The following is a 22502-nucleotide window of genomic DNA, read 5'->3' as shown; positions in this document are numbered from 1 at the left end:
AATAATAACAAAAAATTTCTCGTTACAATTTAAAAAATTAATTAAATTTATAAAAATATATTAACTAATTTAAAATTTTTAACAGTAAAAAAAAAGCTTATTTTAATAATAAAATATTTAAAATTAAATTAATAAAATTATAACAAAAAAACTTACTTTAATTTAAATTAAAATTAATTTTTAAAAAACAAAGATTAGTTTAAATTTACCAATAAGCCAAAATTTAATTCCAAAAATAATTAATAAATTTTAAATAAAAAAGTTTTTTAAAAAATTAACTAGGTAAATATTAATTAATATAAAAAAAATAAAAAAATATATTAATAATATAAACGTAATATTTATAATATTTTTATTTATTTTATTAAAAAAAATATTAATAATAAAAAATTATTAATACTTTTAAATTATAAAATTTTTTTAATTAAATAAAAATATAATAATAATAAATAATTAACTTTTTTATTTATAAAAAAAATTAAAATAAATATAATAATAAAAAAAATTAATTAATTTTATTTTATTATTAAAATTAACGATAATAATTTAAATTTTTAAAAATTTTTTATATTATACTTTATAAAATATTAAAGTAAAAATAAAGTACTTATTTATATTAATTTATTGTAATTAAACAATTAATTAAAAAATTTAATAAATTACAAAAAAGAAAATAAAAAAAACTTTATTTAAAAAAAAAACCTTTAATAAAAATAACATTAATATTTAATAAATAAAAACTTTTTATAAAAATATTATTTAATATAAAGATAATTATATTTATTATATTAATATTTAAAATTAAATTATAAGATTTTTTTAAAATAAAAAAAAATACGCCAAAAATAATTATATTTTTTAACGTTATTTATATATAAAAAAAAAATTATTATTATATAAACTTTTTAATATTTAAATATTAAATAAAATATTATATTTATTTAAATTTTAAGTTTAATATTATAAATAATAAATATAATTTTATTTTTTTATAATAATAATTAAAAATTTATTAATTTACAAATATCTTTTTAAATTTAAATAAAATATACTTTTTATTTAAATATTACTAACGTTATTATATAAAAAAGGTTATTATTAAATATATTATATTAATATAATATAATTATAATAATTTTTTTTTAAAAATATTTAAGAAATTTAAAAAATTTATATTTATAATAAATAAAAAAGTTAAAAAGTATTTTTTTAAACATTAATTATAAAATTATATTATTAATTTAATAAAAAAAAAAATACTTTTATAAGGCTTTTTTTACGTTATAAATAAAAAAAAATTTAACATTTTTAAATTATAGTTAAAAAATATATTTAATATAAAATATATTTATAAACTTTTTTTTTTTTATATATTTTTAATATTTTTTATATTAAAACCCAATTTTAAGGATTTATTTTATTTAATAGTAAATTATTAAAGATTAAATGTAATAATAATATTTATATATTATTTTATTTTATTTATATTAGAAATATAAAACCGATTTTAAATTTTATAATAATTTATTAAAATAAATTTAAAAACCAAATTTAATTTAATTTATATTTAATAAAATAATAAATAAAAAATAATATTTAAATATAAATATAAATTTTATAAATATTTTATTATATTTTTCGGATTAAACAATACATTTATTATTTTTTAATTTATAATAAATAATATTTTTAAAGATATAATAAATAATAGATTATTTATATATATTAATAATTTATTTATATATATTATTATTTAAAAAAAATATAATATAATAATTAAAAAAATTTTAAAAAAATTTACTGCATATTATTTTGCAATTATTTTATATAAATATAAATAAATAATTTAAAAAATAAAATTTTTAAATTATATTATTAATTTTTAAAATATTTTTATATTTAAAAATAAAATTAAATATATTATAAAATAAAAACTATTAATTAATTTTAAAAAATTACAATAATTTATAAATTTTATAAATTTTTATAAATAATTTATTAAAAGATTTTTAATAATAATTAAACTTATTATAAAAATTAATAAAAAAGATAAAAAAGATTAAAAGTAAATACCAAAAATAAATAAAACTTTTAAAAATTTAAAAATTAAATTTATATTAATTTTAATTTTTATTTATTTTAATTTTGAATTATAAATCTTTTTTAAAATTAATATTTTAAACTTTATTATCGGAATTATTCTTTTTTAAAAAGATAAAAAAATAAAGTTTTGGTTTATAGCTTTTTATTTTTAAAAATTAATTTTAATAAAAATAAATTATAAAATATATAATAAAAAACTATTTATAATTATTAACTTTTTTAATTAATAAAAATATTATTTTAAAAAAGTATAATATTAAATTAAAATATTTTCTAATTATTAAAATTTATTTTATTTTATAATTATTAAAGTTTTAAATAAAAAATAAATAAAATAAATATAATAATTTTTATTATATTAATTTATTATTAATTATTGTTTTAAAAAATAAAATAAAAAAACCAATATTTTATTTAAATTATTATAATATTGATTTAAAAAAAGGAAAATTAAATATTAACCGATTATATTAATATTATAAAAAAAACATTTTTTATATTTATTTAATTTTAATATAATATGTTTAATAACGGTTATTTTTATATTAAATTATTTAAATAATTTTTTAACTTTAAAATAATTGCTTAAATTTATAAAACAAATTAAAAAATCAAAAAAAAATAATTTATTATATATAAAAAAAAAAGATAATTTAAATAATAATTTTAAATTATAAAATAATTTTTTATATAAAAAAAAACGTTTATAAATATCTTAAATACTTTAAAAAAAAGTTATAAAATTAAAATATAATATTTTAATAATAAAATATATAAAAATAAATAAAACCTTAAAATTTATTATATAAAATTTTTAATAATTTAATATTAAAATTATTATATAAGATTTTATAAAAAAATATTTAAAATATTAATATAATAAAATAAATTAATATGTTTTATATGGTTTATTTTAACCTATAAAATTATATTATATATTATAATATATTATTACCATAAATTTTATTATTAATTTACTTTTATTTAATAGTTACAATTTTATTTAAATTATGGTTAATTTATTTATTAAAATAATACATTTTATACTTTTTAAAATAAAAAAAAAAAAATTATAAATTTAATTAAAATTTTTGTTAAATTTTATTAAAAATTATATAAAATTTTTTTAAATATTATTTTTAACCAAAATTTTAAATTTATTATTTATTTATAACAAAATTTTTTTAAACTTATAAATATTAAATTATAAATAAATATAACTTTTTATTTTTAAATTAATAGTTAAATAAAACAATTTAATTAAATTTTCGAAATTTATTTTTAAACGTTTATTAATTATAAAATAATTAATTAAAAAAACTTATTACCAATAATAAAATTTATATATAATAATTTAAAATTAATATTATTATATATAACATTATTTTATATAAATTATAATTTTTATTTTATAATTTATAATCCATTTATTAATACTTTTTAAAATTTAAATAATTAATTATATATATATTAAATAAAATAAGTTTATACTAAAATATAATAATATTTAAAAAAAAATCGTTAACGCATAAAAAATTAAATTAATAAAAAAAAAAAAAAAATACCGAAATTTAAAAAAAATTAATTAATTATATTAAATGGTAAAAATATTAAAACAAAATAATTTATTAAAAAACTAAATAAAAAAATGTTAAGTTTTTTTAAAATTTAAAAAATAATCTTTTTTACCGTTATTAAATTTTATTTATTTAAAAAGTAAAAAATTTATAACTTATTTTACGTTTTATTTATTAAACTTTACCGCGTTAATAATTAAACATTGTTTAATCTTAATTAAATTTTATAAAAAATAGTTTTAATAAAGTTTAAAAAATATTATATAAACGAAATAAAAAATTTTATATAAGTTTAAAAAAGTATAAAATATTTAATTAAATAAAAAAGTTGGTTAATTAAAAAACATTAAATTTAAAAACCTTTTAATTATTTTAATAATAAAAACGTTAAATAAATAGTTTTAATATTTTATTAATAAAATTTAAAAAAGCTAGTAAATCTTTAAATTTTACCAAAAAAAGTTATATTTTTTATTTAAAATTTTAATTTAAAAATAAGTTTAAAAAAAAAAGAAATAATATTATATAAATAATAATGTTAAAAAATTATTAATTAAAAAAAGATAATTAATAAAAGATATAAAATAATTATTTTAAAATTTATTAAATAAAAAATATTATAAAACCATATAATTATATGTAAACGAAGTTAATATATCGATAAAAATTTAATTAAATTAAAAGATACGTACTTTAAATTGTTTATAAATAAATTAAAATCTTTTCTTGAAAAAAAAGGGAAAATTAAAGACCTTAAAACCTTAAAAAATTATTAATAATCCTAATTATATTCCAAACCCCTTATAGCCCTTGTTACAGTTAAAGGCCAAGCAATAAAGCAAGCCAAGAAACCGCCTAGTTATTAAAGGCTGACTGAAAACGAATTCGTATGTGTCTTGTCACCGCTTCCGTACCGATAATCAGACTGAAAAGAGGCCATCGTCAAAACACCGCCTATAGTATTTTTCTAGTTAATACTGATTATCACCTCGCGTGTTAAATATAACAATCGGTTCACTAACCAACACTTTACTTGATGTTAGTGTATGGCGAGGTTATTATTTTTGTAAAGCTTGCACTTACATTCCGCTGTCATATCCGAACAGAAATCCACCCATACACACTACCGAACCCAGCCAGTAGGCCCGGATCTTCCCTAACGTCGGGCCTGTCATCTCTGTCGTGATAGATAGTGGCCGCTCGTCTTCACTGGATCTTCGAAGTAAGGGCTGTATTTCATCCATGATATCCTAAGGACTTTTCGCCCTTTTAACCCCAATTCCATTCAAGAAAAATACTAAGCTGCCTCGGTTAATAACCTAGCTATTATAAGATTATAACTACGCGAGATCTGAACCTCAACGAGTTGGGGAAATGACGTGACCAGAAGGTTGGAACACCAGCCGCGGTCGACCAGCCAAATGGAACCATCTACATAGGGGTTCTCCGCATCCACTCAAGGCCTTGGGCGACCGACGGCCGAGCATCCAAGAAGACCCCTGGTCTCTTCAAGGGTTTTTAAACTAGAGCATGGGGCCGAATCTATTTCCGGGATCTTATAGATGATGGCCAATAAGAATTGGTATAGGCCGAGCAGCCGAACATCTCGGCGATCGTAGTGTCACTACTATCTACAGTAACGGCACTAGCTACTATTCCTCGTCAGCTCATTATCATCACTTATATGAGAAATTCTGGGCTTTACATGTGACCTCTTCATGTCAAGGCATTTATAGACAATTGCGACATCGCTGTGGGGAGCAACGACATCGGAAAAGCATTGTCATTCGAGCTGTTGTTATAACTGCACTCTGTAGAACGTTTTATTAATATCTACCCGGACATCTCACTCTTATTCTAGTGTAATTATCAGTCTTTTTGGTTGTTAGTTCAAAACGAAATAAGGGGACATTAAACCCCATTCTATATTTACACAGTTACTATGGCGCCGGGGAAAAGACCTAATTTTCTTATTGCTTTGGCTGATGACCTAGGCTTTTCGGATGTTGGGTCATTCGGTGGTGAAATAAATACGCCTAATGTTGATAAACTCGCCAAGAATGGAATACGGTTTACAGATTTCCACGCCGCCGCGGCGTGCTCACCATCCCGAGCTATGATCATGACTGGCACGGATCACCATATCGCTGGCCTTGGAAATCTGATCGAATGGACTAACATCTCTGGTCAGAACGACCCTAGCGGCACGATGTCAACATCAGTACAGCGTGGTATGCCCGGTTACGAGGGGTATCTCAATGAACGAGTTGCTGCACTACCTGAGCTACTCCGCGATGCGGGTTACCTGACTCTCATGTCAGGTAAATGGCATCTAGGGTTGACACCGGAGCGGAGTCCGAAAGCTCGAGGCTTCGAGAAGAGCTTCGCACATCTACCAGCTTGCAGCAATCATTATGGATATGAGCCTCAGTTAGAGGGCATGGATCGGATACCAGAGTTCATGACGATGAGCTTTATCGCTCTCCACAGTGAAGACGGCGAGTATGTGAAGAAACTACCTGAAGGGTGGTACTCTTCTAACGGGTACGGCGACAAAATTGTACGGTACCTAAAAGATTGGAAAGAGACCGAGGATGAGCGACCATTCTTCGCTTATTTACCTTTCACTGCCCCTCACTGGCCTCTTCAGGCTCCCCAGGAATACATTAAGAAGTACCGTGGTGTATATGACGACGGTCCTGATGCTCTCCGTCAGAAACGCCTTCAACGCCTCAAAGATCTTGGCATGGTCCCGCAAGACGTCGAACCCCACCCAGTTGTAGCCGACGAAGTTAAAGAGTGGGAAGAAATGAGCGACGAAGAGCGCGCCAACTCGTGTCGAGCGATGGAATGCTTCGCTGGTATGGTTGAGTGTATCGACGCCAATGTCGGAAAGGTTGTCGATTATCTTGAGGAAATTGGCGAGCTAGATAACACCTTCATCTGCTTTCTCTCCGACAATGGTGCTGAGGGTGCTGCATACGAAGCTTACCCCATCGTCCAAGGCACCATGCTTCAACATCTGAAGAAATACTACAACAACAACATCGACAACCTCGGAAATGGCGACTCGTTCATCTGGTATGTAGGAAAACATCCCGTGCTGTTATTTTCGAACCCCCTTCCTAGAATGGTCTCGGAATACAGTGGCTAACGCTCAGTAGTAAGTATAATAGCCCTATCATTTCGACTAACTCGAACACGGTGAAGATTCTAAAATTGTAGGATTGCAAGCTGACACGAAATGTTTTTATACATTAGGGTACGGTCCACGATGGGCCCAAGCTTCTACTGTGCCAAGCAGATTATACAAGGCATACACAACCGAAGGTGGCATTCGTGTTCCGTATTTGATGAAGCCGCCGGCGAGCTTCAACGGCCAATTTGAAGCTGGCAGTATAACAAACCAGTTTGCGACCGTGATGGACCTTGCACCAACGATCCTTGAGATGGCTGGCGTCAAGCACCCGGCACCAACTTATCAAGGCCGAGAGGTCGTCTCCATGCGAGGTAAATCAATGGTCCCATACCTGCAAAAGAAGGCGGAGACAATCCACAAGAAGGAATTTATCAACGGATGGGAGACATGCGGACGAGCAGCCTGCCGCAAAGGCGACTGGAAGATCGTCTTTATCCCTAAGCCCAAGGGCCCGGAGAGATGGCAACTGTATAATCTTGCGAAGGACCCCGGCGAAGTGCATGACCTTGCGGAACAAGAGCCCGAGAGGCTAAAGGAGTTAGTCAAGCTTTGGGATCAGTATGTTTTAGAAACGGGTGTAATACCGCTTTCACCAGACCTAGGAAATTGGATGGCCGCTATGGAGGAGCAAATGCCCGAGAACGCGGTAAGTAGCATCTGGAGTCACATGTTCCCCTTTCCCGCGCTTTTCGGAGTATCCTGCTCTTAAACATACCTACCTAAAGCTCGAGCGCTTCATTATCTATCGAGAATTCTAAAAAGAAAATGCTAACGTCTACTTGCGCAGTGGATCGAGTACGAGTACTGGAAAGAGGGTGCCAGGGATGACCCCGCAAAGTTCACGAAACAAATCCCCAGGTTCCAGAGGCAGGTTAATGCAATTTGAATAGGGGTCATATAGCACCCCTGTCGCTATCAAAATAGCTTTATAGATATGACAAGGTTACCTATATCAATGGACAATTTTAGCCTATGGAGTTAATCGATTGCTTCGATATTGATAATATACGTTAGGTGTTCCATTGAATAACGAATTATTCTGTACCTGAGTACCTACTTAATACTCACAGTAAAGGGCATTATAAGAGCTGGGTATAGCCATTGTTATTACGACAAAGTGTCATTATACATCAGCTTCTTGAAATAATAGGCATTGTTATCGAAATACAAAGAGCGTATGGCTTGATATTGCTTAAAAGTTAATGCACCCTTTTAGGCAAACTATCTAGGCTAATACCTTAGTTAAGTTGGATTAGAATTTGACGATGGCGAAAAGATTAAGAAAAGTAATTCCCTATGGTGAGAGCCTTCGCCTTATTCCATGTATCGATAATCAAGGCTGGTCAACACTGGAAGAGAGTATTAAAGCCCGCAAATTTCAAGGACGACGGGATCATGCTCCTAACCCCTTAGTTATCGAATTCAATTCGGAATTTAAAGGGATAAATTTTCCACAAAGACTTACTAAGATATGTCTCTCACCGCCAGGCTTTGATTCAGGATTGGACTGTTTTGGTAACCCGAGTACGCTGGTTGAGGCTGGCAAAGGTGAGTTGGACGACCTTTACGGGGCCGATTTGTACGAAACTCGATCAGACAGAGAAGCAGAATTGTCCGGGTTTACTTCCCGGCCATGCTTCCCAGAAGCAAAAGAGTTCCTTGCCGGTCTTGACGATATGGAATCTGCGTTGTTAGATGTTGGGTTTGATTCGAAAACAATCCCAGCCTCTATAAAAGATGAAGATAGAGATTATGTACGACGGCACGGCGACTTTGAAGATTGGATTGAGGAGGCGGACTTCGTAGAAGCCAACGCGAGCGTGCCAGAAGGGACATGGTACTACAGTGTCTCTATACCTTAGGTACTTAGTCACACCACGGAGGAAGATATATAAACTAACCCATGGTTTGTATAACATATGACTCTGGCGGAGGTAAAATCAAAGATACTTCAACTTCATACTATTGGGGACTCGTGTAGCTATTTACTACGTCATTAACGTTATATTCACGCTCTCGATGTGCAATGGCCGCTCGTATAATTTCGTAGATACTTTGCTTTAATACGTAAGTCTATAACGTGTATTAATAGTTGTAAACCTAGCGCTGGTAGTACTGTGTTAATAGCCTCGGGTTCTGAGTTTTCAATAACTGCATATCAATCTTCCCGGTTTCGCTCCAGCTCATCGCGGACCATTTCTCGGGATGCTGCTTCGCATCGATGAAATGTTTGATGGCCAGAACCATCTGCTTTGCCCATTTGTCGTCGCTGATACCTCCTGTACCAGTACCCAATGGTGTCATCAAGATAGATTTTATTTTTGTTGAGCCGGCACTACTGCCCCCCTCCGTTGCGGATCTATTATGCTGCTCGATCGCATTCAGCAAGCTCCAGATACATTCGTAGACAACGTCTCTGTCCCAATCGCAGCGGCTGGGAACACGCATGGTGGGACATAGAGCCAGATAGCGACAACCCCATCCGTTCCCGTCGTGATACCTCAACGTTCCACGGAACGACTCTGGCATTTTGACGATGCAGCATGAGCCAGGCGGGAGATAGCCGCTATGCAGACGGTATAGCTCTTTCTGTGCAACGCGTGTAAGAGCGTGATAATCCGTTTTTGGGCTGAAGGCCCGCGATATCGCATCATCGAAGCCACCGTCTAGAAGGCCATATGAATTTGCTGGTGACACTACCAAATCGAAATTCAGGGATGGTGGTAGGTCAGACAGGAAGGTATTGTGGATTGTGTAGTTAAGCAAGGACTGCTCAATTCCATACTCTTCTAGCACTCGTGTGAAGGCATCCGAGGCCGATTCATGCATGCAAAGGAGGTGGATATACGGGATGGGCTGAGCTTCCGAAGTCATATTGAAATATCCGGTGACTTATTTATATGTGATGCAGCATGCGGTGGGTGTGAAGTTGAAGGAATGGAAGATAACTTGTTGGCAGCTTATTTGGGTAATCATTTACAAGTCACCTGACTTATTGGTTTGCCTGTTGGCTTGTCTCACAGGGGTAGAAACTTCTATAGGTCGTAGTGATGTAGGTTAGTCTTGGCGAGGAGTTATTCAGTGACTATCTAGGAGGTATGTATATAATCTAATATTCATTATTAATTAGGCACTTATATTTGTTTCTAATCAAAGACTACTCCCAAAGGGATCGCCCCTAATTGCCGTTGCGATGACTGGCGTAAGATGGACTAAAGCTATTTCACAAAAAGGGGCTGCCAGGGGTCGAAAGAGGGGTTTCCATTGAATCATATCCATCATAAGAGATATCACCAACGATTAATTATTAATAGCAGTAAATTCGCTGGCTGTCTAAAGAGTTTCATTCTCATACTAGACCCATACTAATTTTTCTTCATTATAAGTCTTCCAGCTCAGTCATGCCTCTTAGACGAAGCGCAAGTGTCCATCCGAGTTTCCGATGCGCTCGTCCAAATCAATCCGACGTCGATGCCACTGGCCTCTAGTATCCACTAATTCCGCCTCCAGGACCCGTCCGCCGTCGACGAGATGGATGTCCCGAGCCGAAGCGCTAAAGTTTCCGGTTGACCGGCCCGGCACTTGCAGGGTTTGTCCCGGGTAGATCATGTCTGGGTTGGAGATGTTATTCTTCCTAGCGATATCCTCGAAGCTACAGTTGCACCGTCGGGCAATCTCTCTCAAGGTATCACCCTGCTGTACCGTGATGGTGTTGGAACCAGACCCTCCACTTGCCCAGCGGAAATGACCGTCGTCATTGCTAAGAATTTCGTTGAGGTTTATGATGCTTACGTGGCTTCCTCCTTCTCGACGTGAGCAGGTTGCGCGAAGGTCGTAGTCTCCTTCGAGATGGATATCATGCGACGAAGCGGAAAAGTTGCCGGCATAGTTTCCAATCGATCTGTCTCGGCTTGGAGAATGACTTCCTCCGTGACGACCATGGTTGTGAGAATCCGAATAAGCAGGCGGCGGTGATGAAAGCTGTTGATGTAGCTTTTCTTCTTCCTTCTTTTCCTTGCGATCATGGACGAAGTCCTCCAGCTTGTGACCAGCTATAGCGCCACCGATAGCTCCGATGATTCCATGGCCCATTTTATGTCCACCATAAGCGCCGGCGGCAGCACCAGCAAGTCCTCCCATCAGACCGCGGTCTCCGTCTTCTCCCGGGCCGGCATTCGGGGGACCGGACTGATAAGGTCCTTCGTTCTGGCGTTCGCCGTACCGATCTCCAGGGCCGGAGCCATATGCGTTGCCGTATTGAGGATTGCTAGGTTGTCCGTACCCTTGCTGCCCGTATCCTTGTTGCCCGTACTCTTGTTGTCCATATCCTTGCTGACCATATCCTTGCTGGCCATATCCTTGCTGGCCATATCCTTGTTGTCCCTCCGGACCACCAGAGTAGGGAGGATACTGAGAGTTGGGCTGGCCACCATAGTAGGAAGAGGACTCGCCCTGCTGGCGTCCATCTCCGTAACCTTGATTGCCGTAACGCGGATCCATATTGATATGTGGGGATTCAGTCGATCTAGTTAGCTTTTTGACAAAAATGGAAATGATGTAAATTGGGTTGGTATGGCGGATGTGAGGAAGTCTAAGGGAGAAGAGGGATAGAGGATGGATATATTAATATATTAATGGTCATGTTAGTGTTAGCAAACACCTAACCTTCGTTCTAATTTCTAGCTGATTCGGCTGTGCCACTTGGTCTGACGTGTGCATACACAGCCTCTAGTCGGAATGATTAAGTCTTTGTCCATACTTCGTCCCATGGAACTTGAATCATACTACACTCACCGCACGTATCGGTACACGTTGGTACACGAACGTGATTTGACTTGCGGTGGATATAATACGGATACTCGGCACAGAGCTGCAATGCGAATAGCCAGTGTTGTGGCTGTGCGGTCTTGGTGCGGTCTTGGCATCTATTCATGACTGGATACTATGTATACGAAACTGAGACTAAATGAAAACTGTGGCTAGAGAAAGCTCGAGATTTCAAATATTGATGCCTGATGTGCACTAGAGTCGTACTAGTCGCGTTACAGAAAGTGGAAGCTCGTGAAAATACCTCCTTTTCCGAACGGCAAACCCGTAGCGTTAAGTTGATCGACTGCTCTAACACTTCTCTGATCTAAGGGATGGGTCGCTGGATGGGCTATTACATCACATACATAAGCTGGACCCAATTCTAGGACATTCAAAAATATGAGTTTGATTTATTACGTACCTAATGCAGATGTGTTCGCAACATGTTACCAGGTTACTCAACTATAATATAACAATACTAGACTAACTAGCGCAAGTTGCATCTTAGTTCTATTGGTCTGTCCCAGCAATGTTTCGATACAATACTCTATTCTCAGGGGTACTTTACAATGAGAGCTTATTGGGTAGTTCGCTCAGAGCTCTAACACACCGCTATGCATTAAAAGAATTCAAAAAGAAATTTTTAAAAAAAGGGGAACAAAGTCGTGTTAAAGGAAATGGATACTAATCCTTAAGAGGTTATATGTCAATACACTAGATGTCTTATCCAGGACTGAATGAGGACAGCTCCGGAATCCGGCAGGTCCATCAAGGTAGCCAGCATGATCGAAACTTATGCCACCATCAGAAGATTCTTAATTGATATTAATACAAATTATGGTCTGACTGATACAACCCAATCAATTTCACCATCACATCAATTGATACACGGCGCATATTGCGCTGAGTAATCGAACCTGTCAAAAGCAACTATTATCACTCGCCCACCACATCGTTCATGCTCGTGGACGAAGAGGGGCATAATTCATTCTCATAGGAGGCAGGTTTCCGAGAGGGGCGTCTTCTCAATGACTCCGCTGCAATCGCCGCTCCTATGATCATACGACAATTGGCAGCTTTCCTAAACTTGGGTTTCACTACAGACGAAGCGTTCCGCAAAACAGCTCAAAATATATTATTATAAGCCTACCGCAATAAATTCAGTTACGTGCTATTATCACATAGGTATTGCCATAGACGATACGTTATATAGAAGAGAGTCCAATGTATGTCTACCTCCTAATGTTGACAGGCACTTGGGTACCTACCTAGCCTAACTTAGCGGAAACGCAATGTTTATGTCTCTTCTGTTAGAATAACCCGCATCCGATAATAAAATAGGATGATATATAAAGCACCTATGCAGATAAGAGGTATTTTAGGGTTAATGGAGTGAGGGATGGCTAAATACATCAAAATCTGAAAGTTTGGTGTTATCCTCGTGTTCCTATTTCCATTATTTCGGGCCCTACCTAGGCATATTAAGGAAATATTTGTGAAGTTTACCAGAAGTTAGAGAATCGGTACATACGCGATTAACGAAAAATCTTACAGAAGTTAATTAGCGAGTGACGAGACGTATGAAACTTAGTAGAAGATGCCAACAAGGTGGCAGAAATTATATTTACTAATTTACAGTAAATCGTGGAATAAGTTTAAATAATCTTAAATTCTTTCCCTACTTCACTCATCGACAGATGTGAAGAGAAACGAGGGAGAATAAGGAGACCAGTCCGAACTTCTAACATATTTCTTTGATTGAAAACGAGGTTAGCGTTCGTAACAAAGTAGAATAAGTCATATTCTCTGTTTGTTGTCTTCGCCATACCAGGTCTTTATCGCTATTGTGTTCAAATTACGAAGCTCTATTGCTACCGTGATCTGATACCATACCATAATAAGAGCAATATCCTATAAATGGCCTGCTACAAAGTTAACTATAAGACAGCCATGTTTGGTATTATGTTGCTGAGGAGTCCGTTAAGCGATCAAAAAAGCCCTGAGATTCTCTGAGACTTTGACAGGTGACTGCAAAAGGAGGGTCGTTTTTTGGTTCATGTTCCATAATTACCCAGTCTGCCCAGCAGACTTCGAACTTGACTACAAACGAAGTCCTAATGGCTTCCTTGTAGTCGTTTGGGTAGAGGAGCCTAGCTATCTCCATTGTGTATACAGCTATGCGCACACGGTCTTTCTCTCGAGGCGTACGATCGGTCACCCAATCCAAATAATGAGCATCGAACGCCGCATGGGTTTCCAGTAGCGACTCTTCATAATCCGCTATGATTATTGCTAATTTCTCGTGGAAAGACATAATATCGCGGAAGACTTCTATCGTGAATGATTTTGCCGGCATTCGGAACCTACTAGTGTTGAAGATCCTGCTGGTGCCGTTGAAAGAAATTGTGGTGTCAATGGAACGCGTCCGAGACTGCACTTCGATATCTAGAGAGTTCCTTAGAGCTGGAACTGTACAGGCATACCGGACCAGGGCAGCTTCAAAAACATCGGTGCCCATTTCGTTGGCAGCAACGTGGTAGAGGATGGTCTCTTGGGCCCCTTGGAACACCGACAGGAATGTCGATGATAACAGAATTATCTTTTTAAGGCTCTTCCAGTGAAGACGGCACATAATATCTTGAATTAACTCGACGGGGAGATTCCCGAAATAGCCTGCTGCCGATTCATTCTTCACAAGCTTCGTATGTTCCATTGTAGTAAAAATGTTCTCCTTAGGTATTGGTTTTGGTGATCGGTGAATACATTAGGGTATAATTGGTTTGATAAATGACACAACTAATGGTTGATATCGAGTGCTAATAACTTATCGTAGAATTATAGATCAGTAGGCCAGAAAATAAGAGCTTTAAACTGTAGTGTTGAGTCTCAAAGCCTGAAAGGTGTCTAAAAAAAGATTGAATCGGAAGTTGGAACGAAAAAAGCACAATTAATATAGACACAAAAAATAATATCGTCACAATGCAATGCTTTATCACAACGATATTACAATCTAATTATTCATGGTTGCTGCGGAACTCATGACATCTACCTTCAAAGAGATAAGGAGTTGAGATGTAAACGGGCGCTGATAATCCGCGAAATATTATCATGAAGTGGGCAACTTTGAGCAAACAAAGTCGAAATATCCTAATATCATCAAATTTTCTTTATCAGTCCAAGCCTTACACCACCTACTTTTTACCTACACTGTGGTAATCATATAGTTTGATCACAGTGCCCCATATCGTATCCTGTAAGAATCGTTACTAGTTATTCATTCTAAGTAAGAACTCATTGTACCCTACTGTAGCAAACAAAGGAATGCACCCAAGGTATAAGATACTTCTAGGTGCCGAGATCTAAGTGATTGTGACAGCGTATTTACAAAGATTGCGAGTTCGGGCTATGGTGTGCTAACCTTGAGGGCTTAAGGCGCCCTTTATATTAGGCACCTCCTATCGGATACTGACTAGCTGGTAGTAAGCTTCCCCTAAACGCCGTCTTTATCATCTCAATACAGCTCTAACTTGCATCTCGTGATGGAACGACACGAATCAGCATTGACTGGTAGAATATTAGTATAGCCCTGAATTAGGTATTCGGGGGTCTTGTAAGTACCTATTGTCTAAAACAGGACTCTACTGATACCTCTACCGAAAGAGTTCGGATGAAAAATTGAAATATCTCTTAGGGTATCATCAAAGTGCCGAATCGATTTATATAAATCTTTATTAGATTTGAGAGGTGTCTTCAACAGCTGCTTTACACACAGCTTTTCGTAGTGAGTGGCCTCCGTGATGAGCAGAATTGCGTAAAGTATATACTAGTTGTATGACGGTACGATCATAAACTCTTGCTTTCCCTTATGTACAATGCTAACAAAAAGCAACTCATTTGCTCAAACCAACTTAGGATATGCGTTACAACCTATTACCGAACTCCGTATATATGTGGCCTTCTGACTCCGAGTTGATCCGATGCGCCACGGTCTATCACGTCGCCTTTCCTCTATTTCCGCGTCCTCGCCCTCTGGAGCTAGAGCTAGGTCCTGCCTCTGTAGCTTTAGTAGCGGCATTATTACCGCCTCCACTATTATTGGTTCGATTACTGTTACCCCCCTTTGGCTTATTGTTACGGTTGCTTTTTCGGCTGCTATTTTGCTCCTTCTTCCTTTCTTTACCTTCTTCGCGTGCAGCTCGTCTTGCTTCTTCTTCTTGCATCCGCCGGCTCTCCTGATCCCACCACTCCTGGAACGCCTGCTCTTGTTGAATCTCCTGGAGGCTACGTTTGGCGACTGCTTCGCGTACACTTTCCTGTTCGCGCCGCTGTTCTCCAATGATATCGGCAAGGCCGAGACCCATTTCCTGCTCCGGTTTAGGTGCTCGCTTGATATAAGACTTCGAGTGCGGAGTGAGTTGCTGGGATTTAGATTGAGTAGCAGGCATGGGTACCTGTGTCGCACTGTTGGATCTTTGACCGGGAAACCTAGTATCTGGAGATGCTGTCCGCCGTGGTATGGATTTGCTAGACGATGTCTCTGCAGCAAGAAGTGGCTTTGGTCTCGGTGGACCCGCCGACAAACCTGCCGAATGCTCCGGGACGTCTGTCGGGGGCGTCTTCGAGGCAAGCGGGGTCTTTTGCCAGGGCGAGTCACTCTTTTCGCCAACCTTCGTCCACGGTGATGGCGATTGCTGAGATTGTGACTCTTGCCGGGCTGCCAACTCCGCTTGCTGTTGTAATTGCCTTTTTCTCTCCTTTTGAGACATCTTCTGTGGAGTGGTTTTGCTACTTGCCTCTCTTCTCTCAGCCGCTAATTCGGCAGACAACGCTGATTGGATTGGTCGAGACTCTGCTAACACCTCTCGCAGATCTAACCGTGAAGTTGGCAGTGATGATGGTCCCCATGGATTACCTCCCGATGGTATACGCCTCGTAGGACCATTCTGTAACGTTGCAGGGGATAGGTTGGGTCTTGATGTCGAAACTTGTGCAGTGGAGTTTGGTGTAATGTGATCTTCAACAAATTTTCCTTTGGAATCCCTCCAAGGACCAGGAAGCGTTGATAACTGGTCCAATTCGTTTTGCTCACTGGATTGCAACGGTTGGGGACTTGGAGAAACAGGAGTCATGCTGCTGGGCGACCCCTCTTCGTCCATAGCAAAGATGAGGTCTGCATGAGAGTCTCTTGGTCGAAGTTCAGGCGTAAAAGGCTCGTTTCGAACTGCTTTCGACTTTCTCCTACTTCGGTCTGCCATTGAAGAAACACCGGTAGATTCATCCAAGCTCCCAATACGAGACTTCAACGATGTTGATAGCTTTTTCTCGTCTTCTTTTTGTATGACCTTATACGCCATCTCTTTCACTCGTCTCTGCCTCTCTTCGTCAATGTCTTGCGCTAGCTCAGGGTTGCGTTCGTGGAGGAGCAAATCAGCTCTCCCACTTCGCGCAAATGGACACCTGGCTAGTTGATTATCCCTAACGACCTCATCTAGCTCTAAGAGAAGATCCTCGTCGAGATCGTCAAGTAGACTGTCCATGTGTTAGTATCACAATTCATCTTCAATGTCGAATTTAATGATCTAGCTAATAACGCAACCTAGCAACCTATATATACCATGGAAGACAATCTCTATAACGAGCGATGTCGTCGAATATTCAAAGCAAAGTCTTTGGGCAAATTCGATACATTGGTTCAATTGCTAGGGTTACTTACTGATTTTCAAGCATGGACTCCATCTGGAGGCAGATATATTCCAATCCCTTATCCTTGAATTCAGTAACCGAACAGGGACTGATGGCATTTAGTAGATTCGAAATATTCCGAGTGTTAACTATTAAAATTAATATCTCCCTTGAAGTGGTAAGGGGAGCAGTACTTACCAAAACGACCAATGACTTTCTGGCAGATTTGTGATAGACGATCGAGCATGAGTTCGTTAGAAATGCCCATAACCTCCATAACTAATTCGGAGAAGTCATCAAGGTTCTCTGCGACAACATCATCGAATAGCTCTTCCCCAATATCGGCATATAGATGCTGAAGTACGTAATGGAATACCTCCGGGTCCATATGCTTCAGGTCGATTTTGATGTAGTCGTCATCTTTCTGTTCTGCGCGGCGACTCTCTAGCCACATGCCGCGAGAACGACCTTTGAAAAGACCTTGGAACCACGGACACCTTTGGCAGAGCAGATCGCTATGGACAAGGATCTCGTCACCACCGAGTTCCAAAAGGGCGTCACCATCTTCAAAAAATGCTGCATCCTCGATAGCTTTCTTAAAGTCCTTATTCATAGAACGTGGCGGTGAGCTCTGCATCCTAACAGAAGCTTCTAAGTCGGTCATACCAAGTCCAGTAGCCAGTCTCATAAGTTCTATGCGGATTTGGCGGTATCTATATGCTAAGGGTTTAGATTGCCGCGTAAAGTTCCAGGCAGGAATGACTCTATCGCGATATAAATAAACTATGAGATTCATCAGTGTGATTATATCGACGCTGCCAGTAAGTTCTATAATCACAACGTTGTCTTGTTCGCTGATAGTTAGGACATCTGAAAACTCGGAAATTCCAGTTTCTCTAAATTGTTGTAAACCGGCCCGAAGTAACGGACTTCTAGCCGACAACAGCCAAGAGTGTACGGGAATTGCCAAATCGGGGAATGCAGCGGCACGAACGACCATGCCAAGACCATCGTGGTGGAAATGCCAATTCTTGAGATGTACTTGAAGATCATCTTCAAGGTCAGTTGACGTCAATACCTCGTATGCCAGCGAGTCTACTCGACCTTTCAGCACGTCTGGGTCCTGAAATTTCCAAGTATCCTTATTCTCTCGCGCTTTGGAATTTAAAGCCCTAAATCCAGACAGGGGAAATAGAGGGGCAATGTCCTCCCACAATGTTGGTTCATCAATCTCAAGTTGCTCCCGTGTCACATCACAATCCTTCCGGACCGCGGCGTATGCACCGAAAGCAGAGCTTCTAACTGCAACTATATCCGTAATATAGGGAACACGCTGGAATTTGAAGTCCTTGCGCTTCCTGGAGTCTGCTGTTGCAGGTGCTTTAGTGTCTTTGGCTTTTGTTCGCTTGATGCGATGCCAGACCGCCCCAGACTGTGTAGAGATTATAACAGAACCATTCTCTCCGACACTAACAGATCTAACACGGTCTTTTTTAGAGCTCCAAATGCATTGTGGTATCGTCACCGCGTCCTTGATCTTCGACGGATTAGTCGTGGACGCAGCAGACTGATTACCATCGTACTTGTGATTGACTACCATCGTAAAGAGGTCTCCATTGCCCGTAACCGCAGCTATGGTATCCCCGCCTGATGTGATTTGATGGATTTCGCGGCGGCCAGGATCATAGCGGGAGGACATAGAGAGTTGTACTGAGCGTTGGAGTGGCGAACTCGTGAAAGGATCAAAAGTAGGGAACTTGATCATGTTGTAGCCGTAACTCGTGAAGACACACACGGTATGGTCCTCGAAAAGACAAGATGTCGCTTTCTCGATGGCCGAGACCATGACGATTGAAGAGTGACTCGAGAGGAGGGTCGCGGCAACTTTCCTAGGGACCGTCTGAACCTCAAGAGACCTGGAATCCGCATCCATCAAGGCAAGTTGACCAACATTTTTTCCCCAGCAGAACAAAGACGAACCCGTATGTGCTACGGAATGAATAGCAGAAGCTGCTGCCCCAAGTATGATTTCCTTCTTTAATGGACCAAATACTTGTCGAGGCGTTGTGCTTATTGGTTCCTCGTCAGGTTTCACTGGCGCAGGTAAAGGAACCCCAAGCTGTGAATACGTATTTGACCCCCAAGTCCAAAGTTCTCCCGTGTTGGTTACGGCCAATGAATGATTTTGCCCTAATGAAATCTGAGCGACCTTCTTGTCGGACAAGCCGCCCTGAACAGGCATAAAACTGAACCTCGTATTCTCGTCGCCAAGGCCAAGACGGCCACCACGCCCAATGCCGCAGATGTACAAATTAGAGACGGGATCAGTCGTGAGGACAGCACTGTGTAGCTTAGAGAGTACTACATCCTGAATCATCAAAGGGCGATTCTGAATTAAAATTGGGATCTGAGACAAATCGCGAGATATTGAATCCTCTATGTTCAGCTGGTGCTTCATTTCCTCGAGGTACTGATCGTAAAAGCGCTGGATTAAATGGTCAGGGCGTTTCAAATAGATGCGCTCTGGGAATTGCCGATCATCTTCATCGCCAAGGCCAAGGGAAAAGTTATTATTGCTACCGAAGGTGAATACTTCCTCACCTAGAGCGGCGGATTTGCTATGATGTCTATAGGAATTGTTAGCAAAACACGGCTTCAGACCTAATTAGCCTATATCCTTCCTACCTGGCGTCTTCGCCTGCCGAACCCTCATCACTATCCGAGCCATCATCTTCCAGGCTCGCGCGCTCTTCTGAGACTTTCAAAGTTCGCAAAGCAATACTAGCGTTGTATACGTCAAAGGGACTATTTCCTTCATGGTCCTTCGTCTTGATTAGCTGTCCCACCCTAGTAGTAGTAACCCCCCCAAGAGAACATGTTAAGTCTTTACGTTCCTTATCAAGTAGCAATCGCGCAATCGAAATATTTCCATTATATAGGGCTCTATGTAGGGCATTCCAGCCGCTCTCGTAGTCCTGAACGTAGATATCGATCGCGGGATGGTCGAGGAGGGCTTCAACAAAGGTGATGGCGTTCGAAGAAGTTGACGAAACGGCTCGGAGTAGAATAGTTAAACCCGAGTAGTCACGACTATTAATATCACCCTTTCCAAGATTGCTACCGGCATTCTTAGGCGCGATTACGGAAACGCCAAGGCCGGATGCTTTGCGCGACTTGGTAGTGCCTCGTGGAGAACTTCCGAATGCGCCAGTACTACCTACTCCCGGACCCGAAGTCTTGGATGGGTTCTGGGAATAGCTGGCCGGAGCCAGTAGCCGACAGAATTTGTCGACGTCATTTTCCCAGTAATATTTCCAAAGTAGATGACTCATGTGTGTATTATAAGGTGTCGTTCAAAGCACTTCAAACTACACCTCGCTGTGAGTCTCGAGGGATCACGGCCTATTTAAAGGTGCGATTGGAAGCGCTTTGAATTGACAAGGTGTTGGAGGGGGTTATCCCGCTGCGAATGATCACCCAGAACTCGAGACTATAGCGACGTATGCGCAGATTCTAACTTAAGAGGCCGATGCGGGATACTACGAGGGGACGAATCGGAAATAGCGTTAGATTTCGATTTCGGTTTCGACTGGGTGGGACAAGACGTTGTGGAAATAGATATTGCGCTTTGGGCGTAGCAGATGAGTCGTATCGGTTCAATTGTAGGTTAGGTACTTATCAGGAGCTGCCAAGGGTATTCGATCGGATCGATAACGCGTTGCTTCGTTAAGGGGTTGCCACTTGAATACCTAATGCAGCAAATGGTACACTTTATAGAAGATTCACCTACGGTAGCTGGTTCAAGATGATATATCACGGAAATGGCGTCTTGTTGAGTGTATATGTGTCATAAACGATCATAAATGACGGAAGATGATAATCGAAGTGCATAGACGAAGATAGGAACATTACCTGGGACGGGGACGAGGTACCCTGCCTATCAGCGGTTTGTGCGCAAACCCCGCGACGCTACCACTCTATACATAGAAAGCCGGGTCATCGGAGACCTTATTTTGGGCCAATCATAACTCTAACCGACAGGGCATGGTAAATCCTCAGGGCATCGAGTCCTATGTACGTACCTACCTTAAACACCTAGTTAAACCTAATGCTCAAACAAGTGAGCCTAGAGCTTTTTAAACAATTGCCTAGTGTTTTAAACAAACTTTAACCAATCCCCATTACACGCACACCTTTCTAAACATTTAATATATTTAAAGCCACTAGTAGGTAAATTCATACCTAAGTAGAGTCTATAAACCAATTGTCAGCCAACTGCTGGTCATTGCTCACGCTTCTGCAAGCTATTGGATGATGTGGAGTTCACATGCATATCTCCCCCAACGAAGTCCCCAGTGTAAGCTCTGGTCTTCACTACATTAGGCATATGAACATACAAGTAATGGCGGCAAGTCTCAGCCGGACCATAGGGCTACGAATAGGAACCCATGCCGAGAAATCGACTTGGCATTACAGGTACTATGTAAGCCTTATTCCTGAAAGTATTAGATCTCCCATATTTATATGTCCACTATAATTATTTGTATACCTACCTCCTACCTACCTCCTAAGGTATGTTCTCGAACTTGTTCAGTTTTGATGGTATGATAAGTGCAGGGACAACTGTAGGGTTAGATATTACAAACAGAGTATTTATTAAACATATAGTAAGATCTTTGATTTGCCTAAAGTAGATAAATATCCCATTCAACCCTTAGTTCATATTTTTTTAACTATTCGATAAATATCTAGGAAATGTGCAAAAGTTACAATCTCCATAGTAGACAACTCATTGACCGAGTAACTTATAACATGCTTTGAATTTGTTCTCTTGTTACAGCTGCACGGCTTCGGGCGTTCAAGATAAAGGACTACTGTTAAAACAATCAAGTATCATGTCAGCTTTTGTGATTAGGCATATTTATATTTAAGCGTTGAAGTAACACTCAGGTACGTAATATTAATAGATAAAAAGATTACCTAAGTCCCTCTAGATTTAGGGTTATTCACAGTGGGGTTCACTGATAACGCCGATCCGACGGGCATATGGCGTTCTGGGGTTAGCGGGTTAGCGGGTTGTAAAGTATGCGCCGCCATCGCAAATTATAATTCGAAATTCGTTTCTTGTCAGA

The 22502-nt window shown here is 37.7% G+C and overlaps 7 protein-coding genes across 7 annotated transcripts; 2 read left to right on the top strand and 5 right to left on the bottom strand.

Annotated features, from left to right (window-relative positions):
* Nucleotides 1–4375: 4375 nt before the first annotated feature.
* Nucleotides 4376–5067, bottom strand: F4817DRAFT_179207 (uncharacterized protein). The gene is made up of 2 exons (XM_049298327.1): nt 4764–5067; nt 4376–4707 (listed from the first exon to the last, which is right to left on the bottom strand). The coding sequence occupies exons 1-2, from the start codon at nt 4922–4924 to the stop codon at nt 4698–4700; spliced, it is 171 nt and encodes a 56-aa protein (XP_049162961.1). The 5' UTR covers nt 4925–5067; the 3' UTR covers nt 4376–4697.
* Nucleotides 5068–5622: 555 nt separating this feature from the next.
* F4817DRAFT_366775 (alkaline phosphatase-like protein) lies at nt 5623–7891 on the top strand (the record flags this gene model as incomplete). The annotated part of the gene is made up of 4 exons (XM_049307026.1): nt 5623–6761; nt 6842–6843; nt 6942–7525; nt 7667–7891. 4 exons carry the CDS (start codon nt 5623–5625, stop codon nt 7763–7765), a joined length of 1824 nt encoding a protein of 607 aa, XP_049162960.1. The 3' UTR covers nt 7766–7891.
* A 253-nt stretch (nt 7892–8144) lies between these two features.
* F4817DRAFT_366771 (uncharacterized protein) lies at nt 8145–8790 on the top strand (the record flags this gene model as incomplete). Its single annotated transcript, XM_049307025.1, has 1 exon — nt 8145–8790. The coding sequence occupies one exon, from the start codon at nt 8145–8147 to the stop codon at nt 8739–8741; it is 597 nt and encodes a 198-aa protein (XP_049162959.1). The 3' UTR covers nt 8742–8790.
* Nucleotides 8791–8846: 56 nt separating this feature from the next.
* Nucleotides 8847–9861, bottom strand: F4817DRAFT_325496 (macro domain-like protein). The gene has a single exon (XM_049301776.1). It carries the CDS (start codon nt 9751–9753, stop codon nt 8980–8982), a length of 774 nt encoding a protein of 257 aa, XP_049162958.1. The 5' UTR covers nt 9754–9861; the 3' UTR covers nt 8847–8979.
* Nucleotides 9862–9936: 75 nt separating this feature from the next.
* Nucleotides 9937–11254, bottom strand: F4817DRAFT_325495 (CVNH domain-containing protein). Its single transcript, XM_049301775.1, has one exon. It carries the CDS (start codon nt 11017–11019, stop codon nt 10288–10290), a length of 732 nt encoding a protein of 243 aa, XP_049162957.1. The 5' UTR covers nt 11020–11254; the 3' UTR covers nt 9937–10287.
* Nucleotides 11255–13648: 2394 nt separating this feature from the next.
* F4817DRAFT_366765 (uncharacterized protein) lies at nt 13649–14464 on the bottom strand (the record flags this gene model as incomplete). Its single annotated transcript, XM_049307024.1, has 1 exon — nt 13649–14464. The coding sequence occupies exon 1, from the start codon at nt 14399–14401 to the stop codon at nt 13649–13651; it is 753 nt and encodes a 250-aa protein (XP_049162956.1). The 5' UTR covers nt 14402–14464.
* A 914-nt stretch (nt 14465–15378) lies between these two features.
* F4817DRAFT_325491 (uncharacterized protein) lies at nt 15379–21313 on the bottom strand. The gene is made up of 4 exons (XM_049301774.1): nt 20056–21313; nt 17569–19997; nt 17402–17519; nt 15379–17217 (listed from the first exon to the last, which is right to left on the bottom strand). Exons 1-4 carry the CDS (start codon nt 20700–20702, stop codon nt 15681–15683), a joined length of 4731 nt encoding a protein of 1576 aa, XP_049162955.1. The 5' UTR covers nt 20703–21313; the 3' UTR covers nt 15379–15680.
* Nucleotides 21314–22502: the final 1189 nt, after the last annotated feature.

The sequence above is a fragment of the Daldinia loculata genome, assembly GCF_022478755.1.
Source record: "Daldinia loculata strain CBS 113971 unplaced genomic scaffold F4817scaffold_4, whole genome shotgun sequence".
Classification (NCBI taxonomy): domain Eukaryota; kingdom Fungi; phylum Ascomycota; class Sordariomycetes; order Xylariales; family Hypoxylaceae; genus Daldinia; species Daldinia loculata.
Note: the sequence above shows the minus strand (reverse complement) of the source record. Positions and strands in the feature narration are given on the sequence as shown.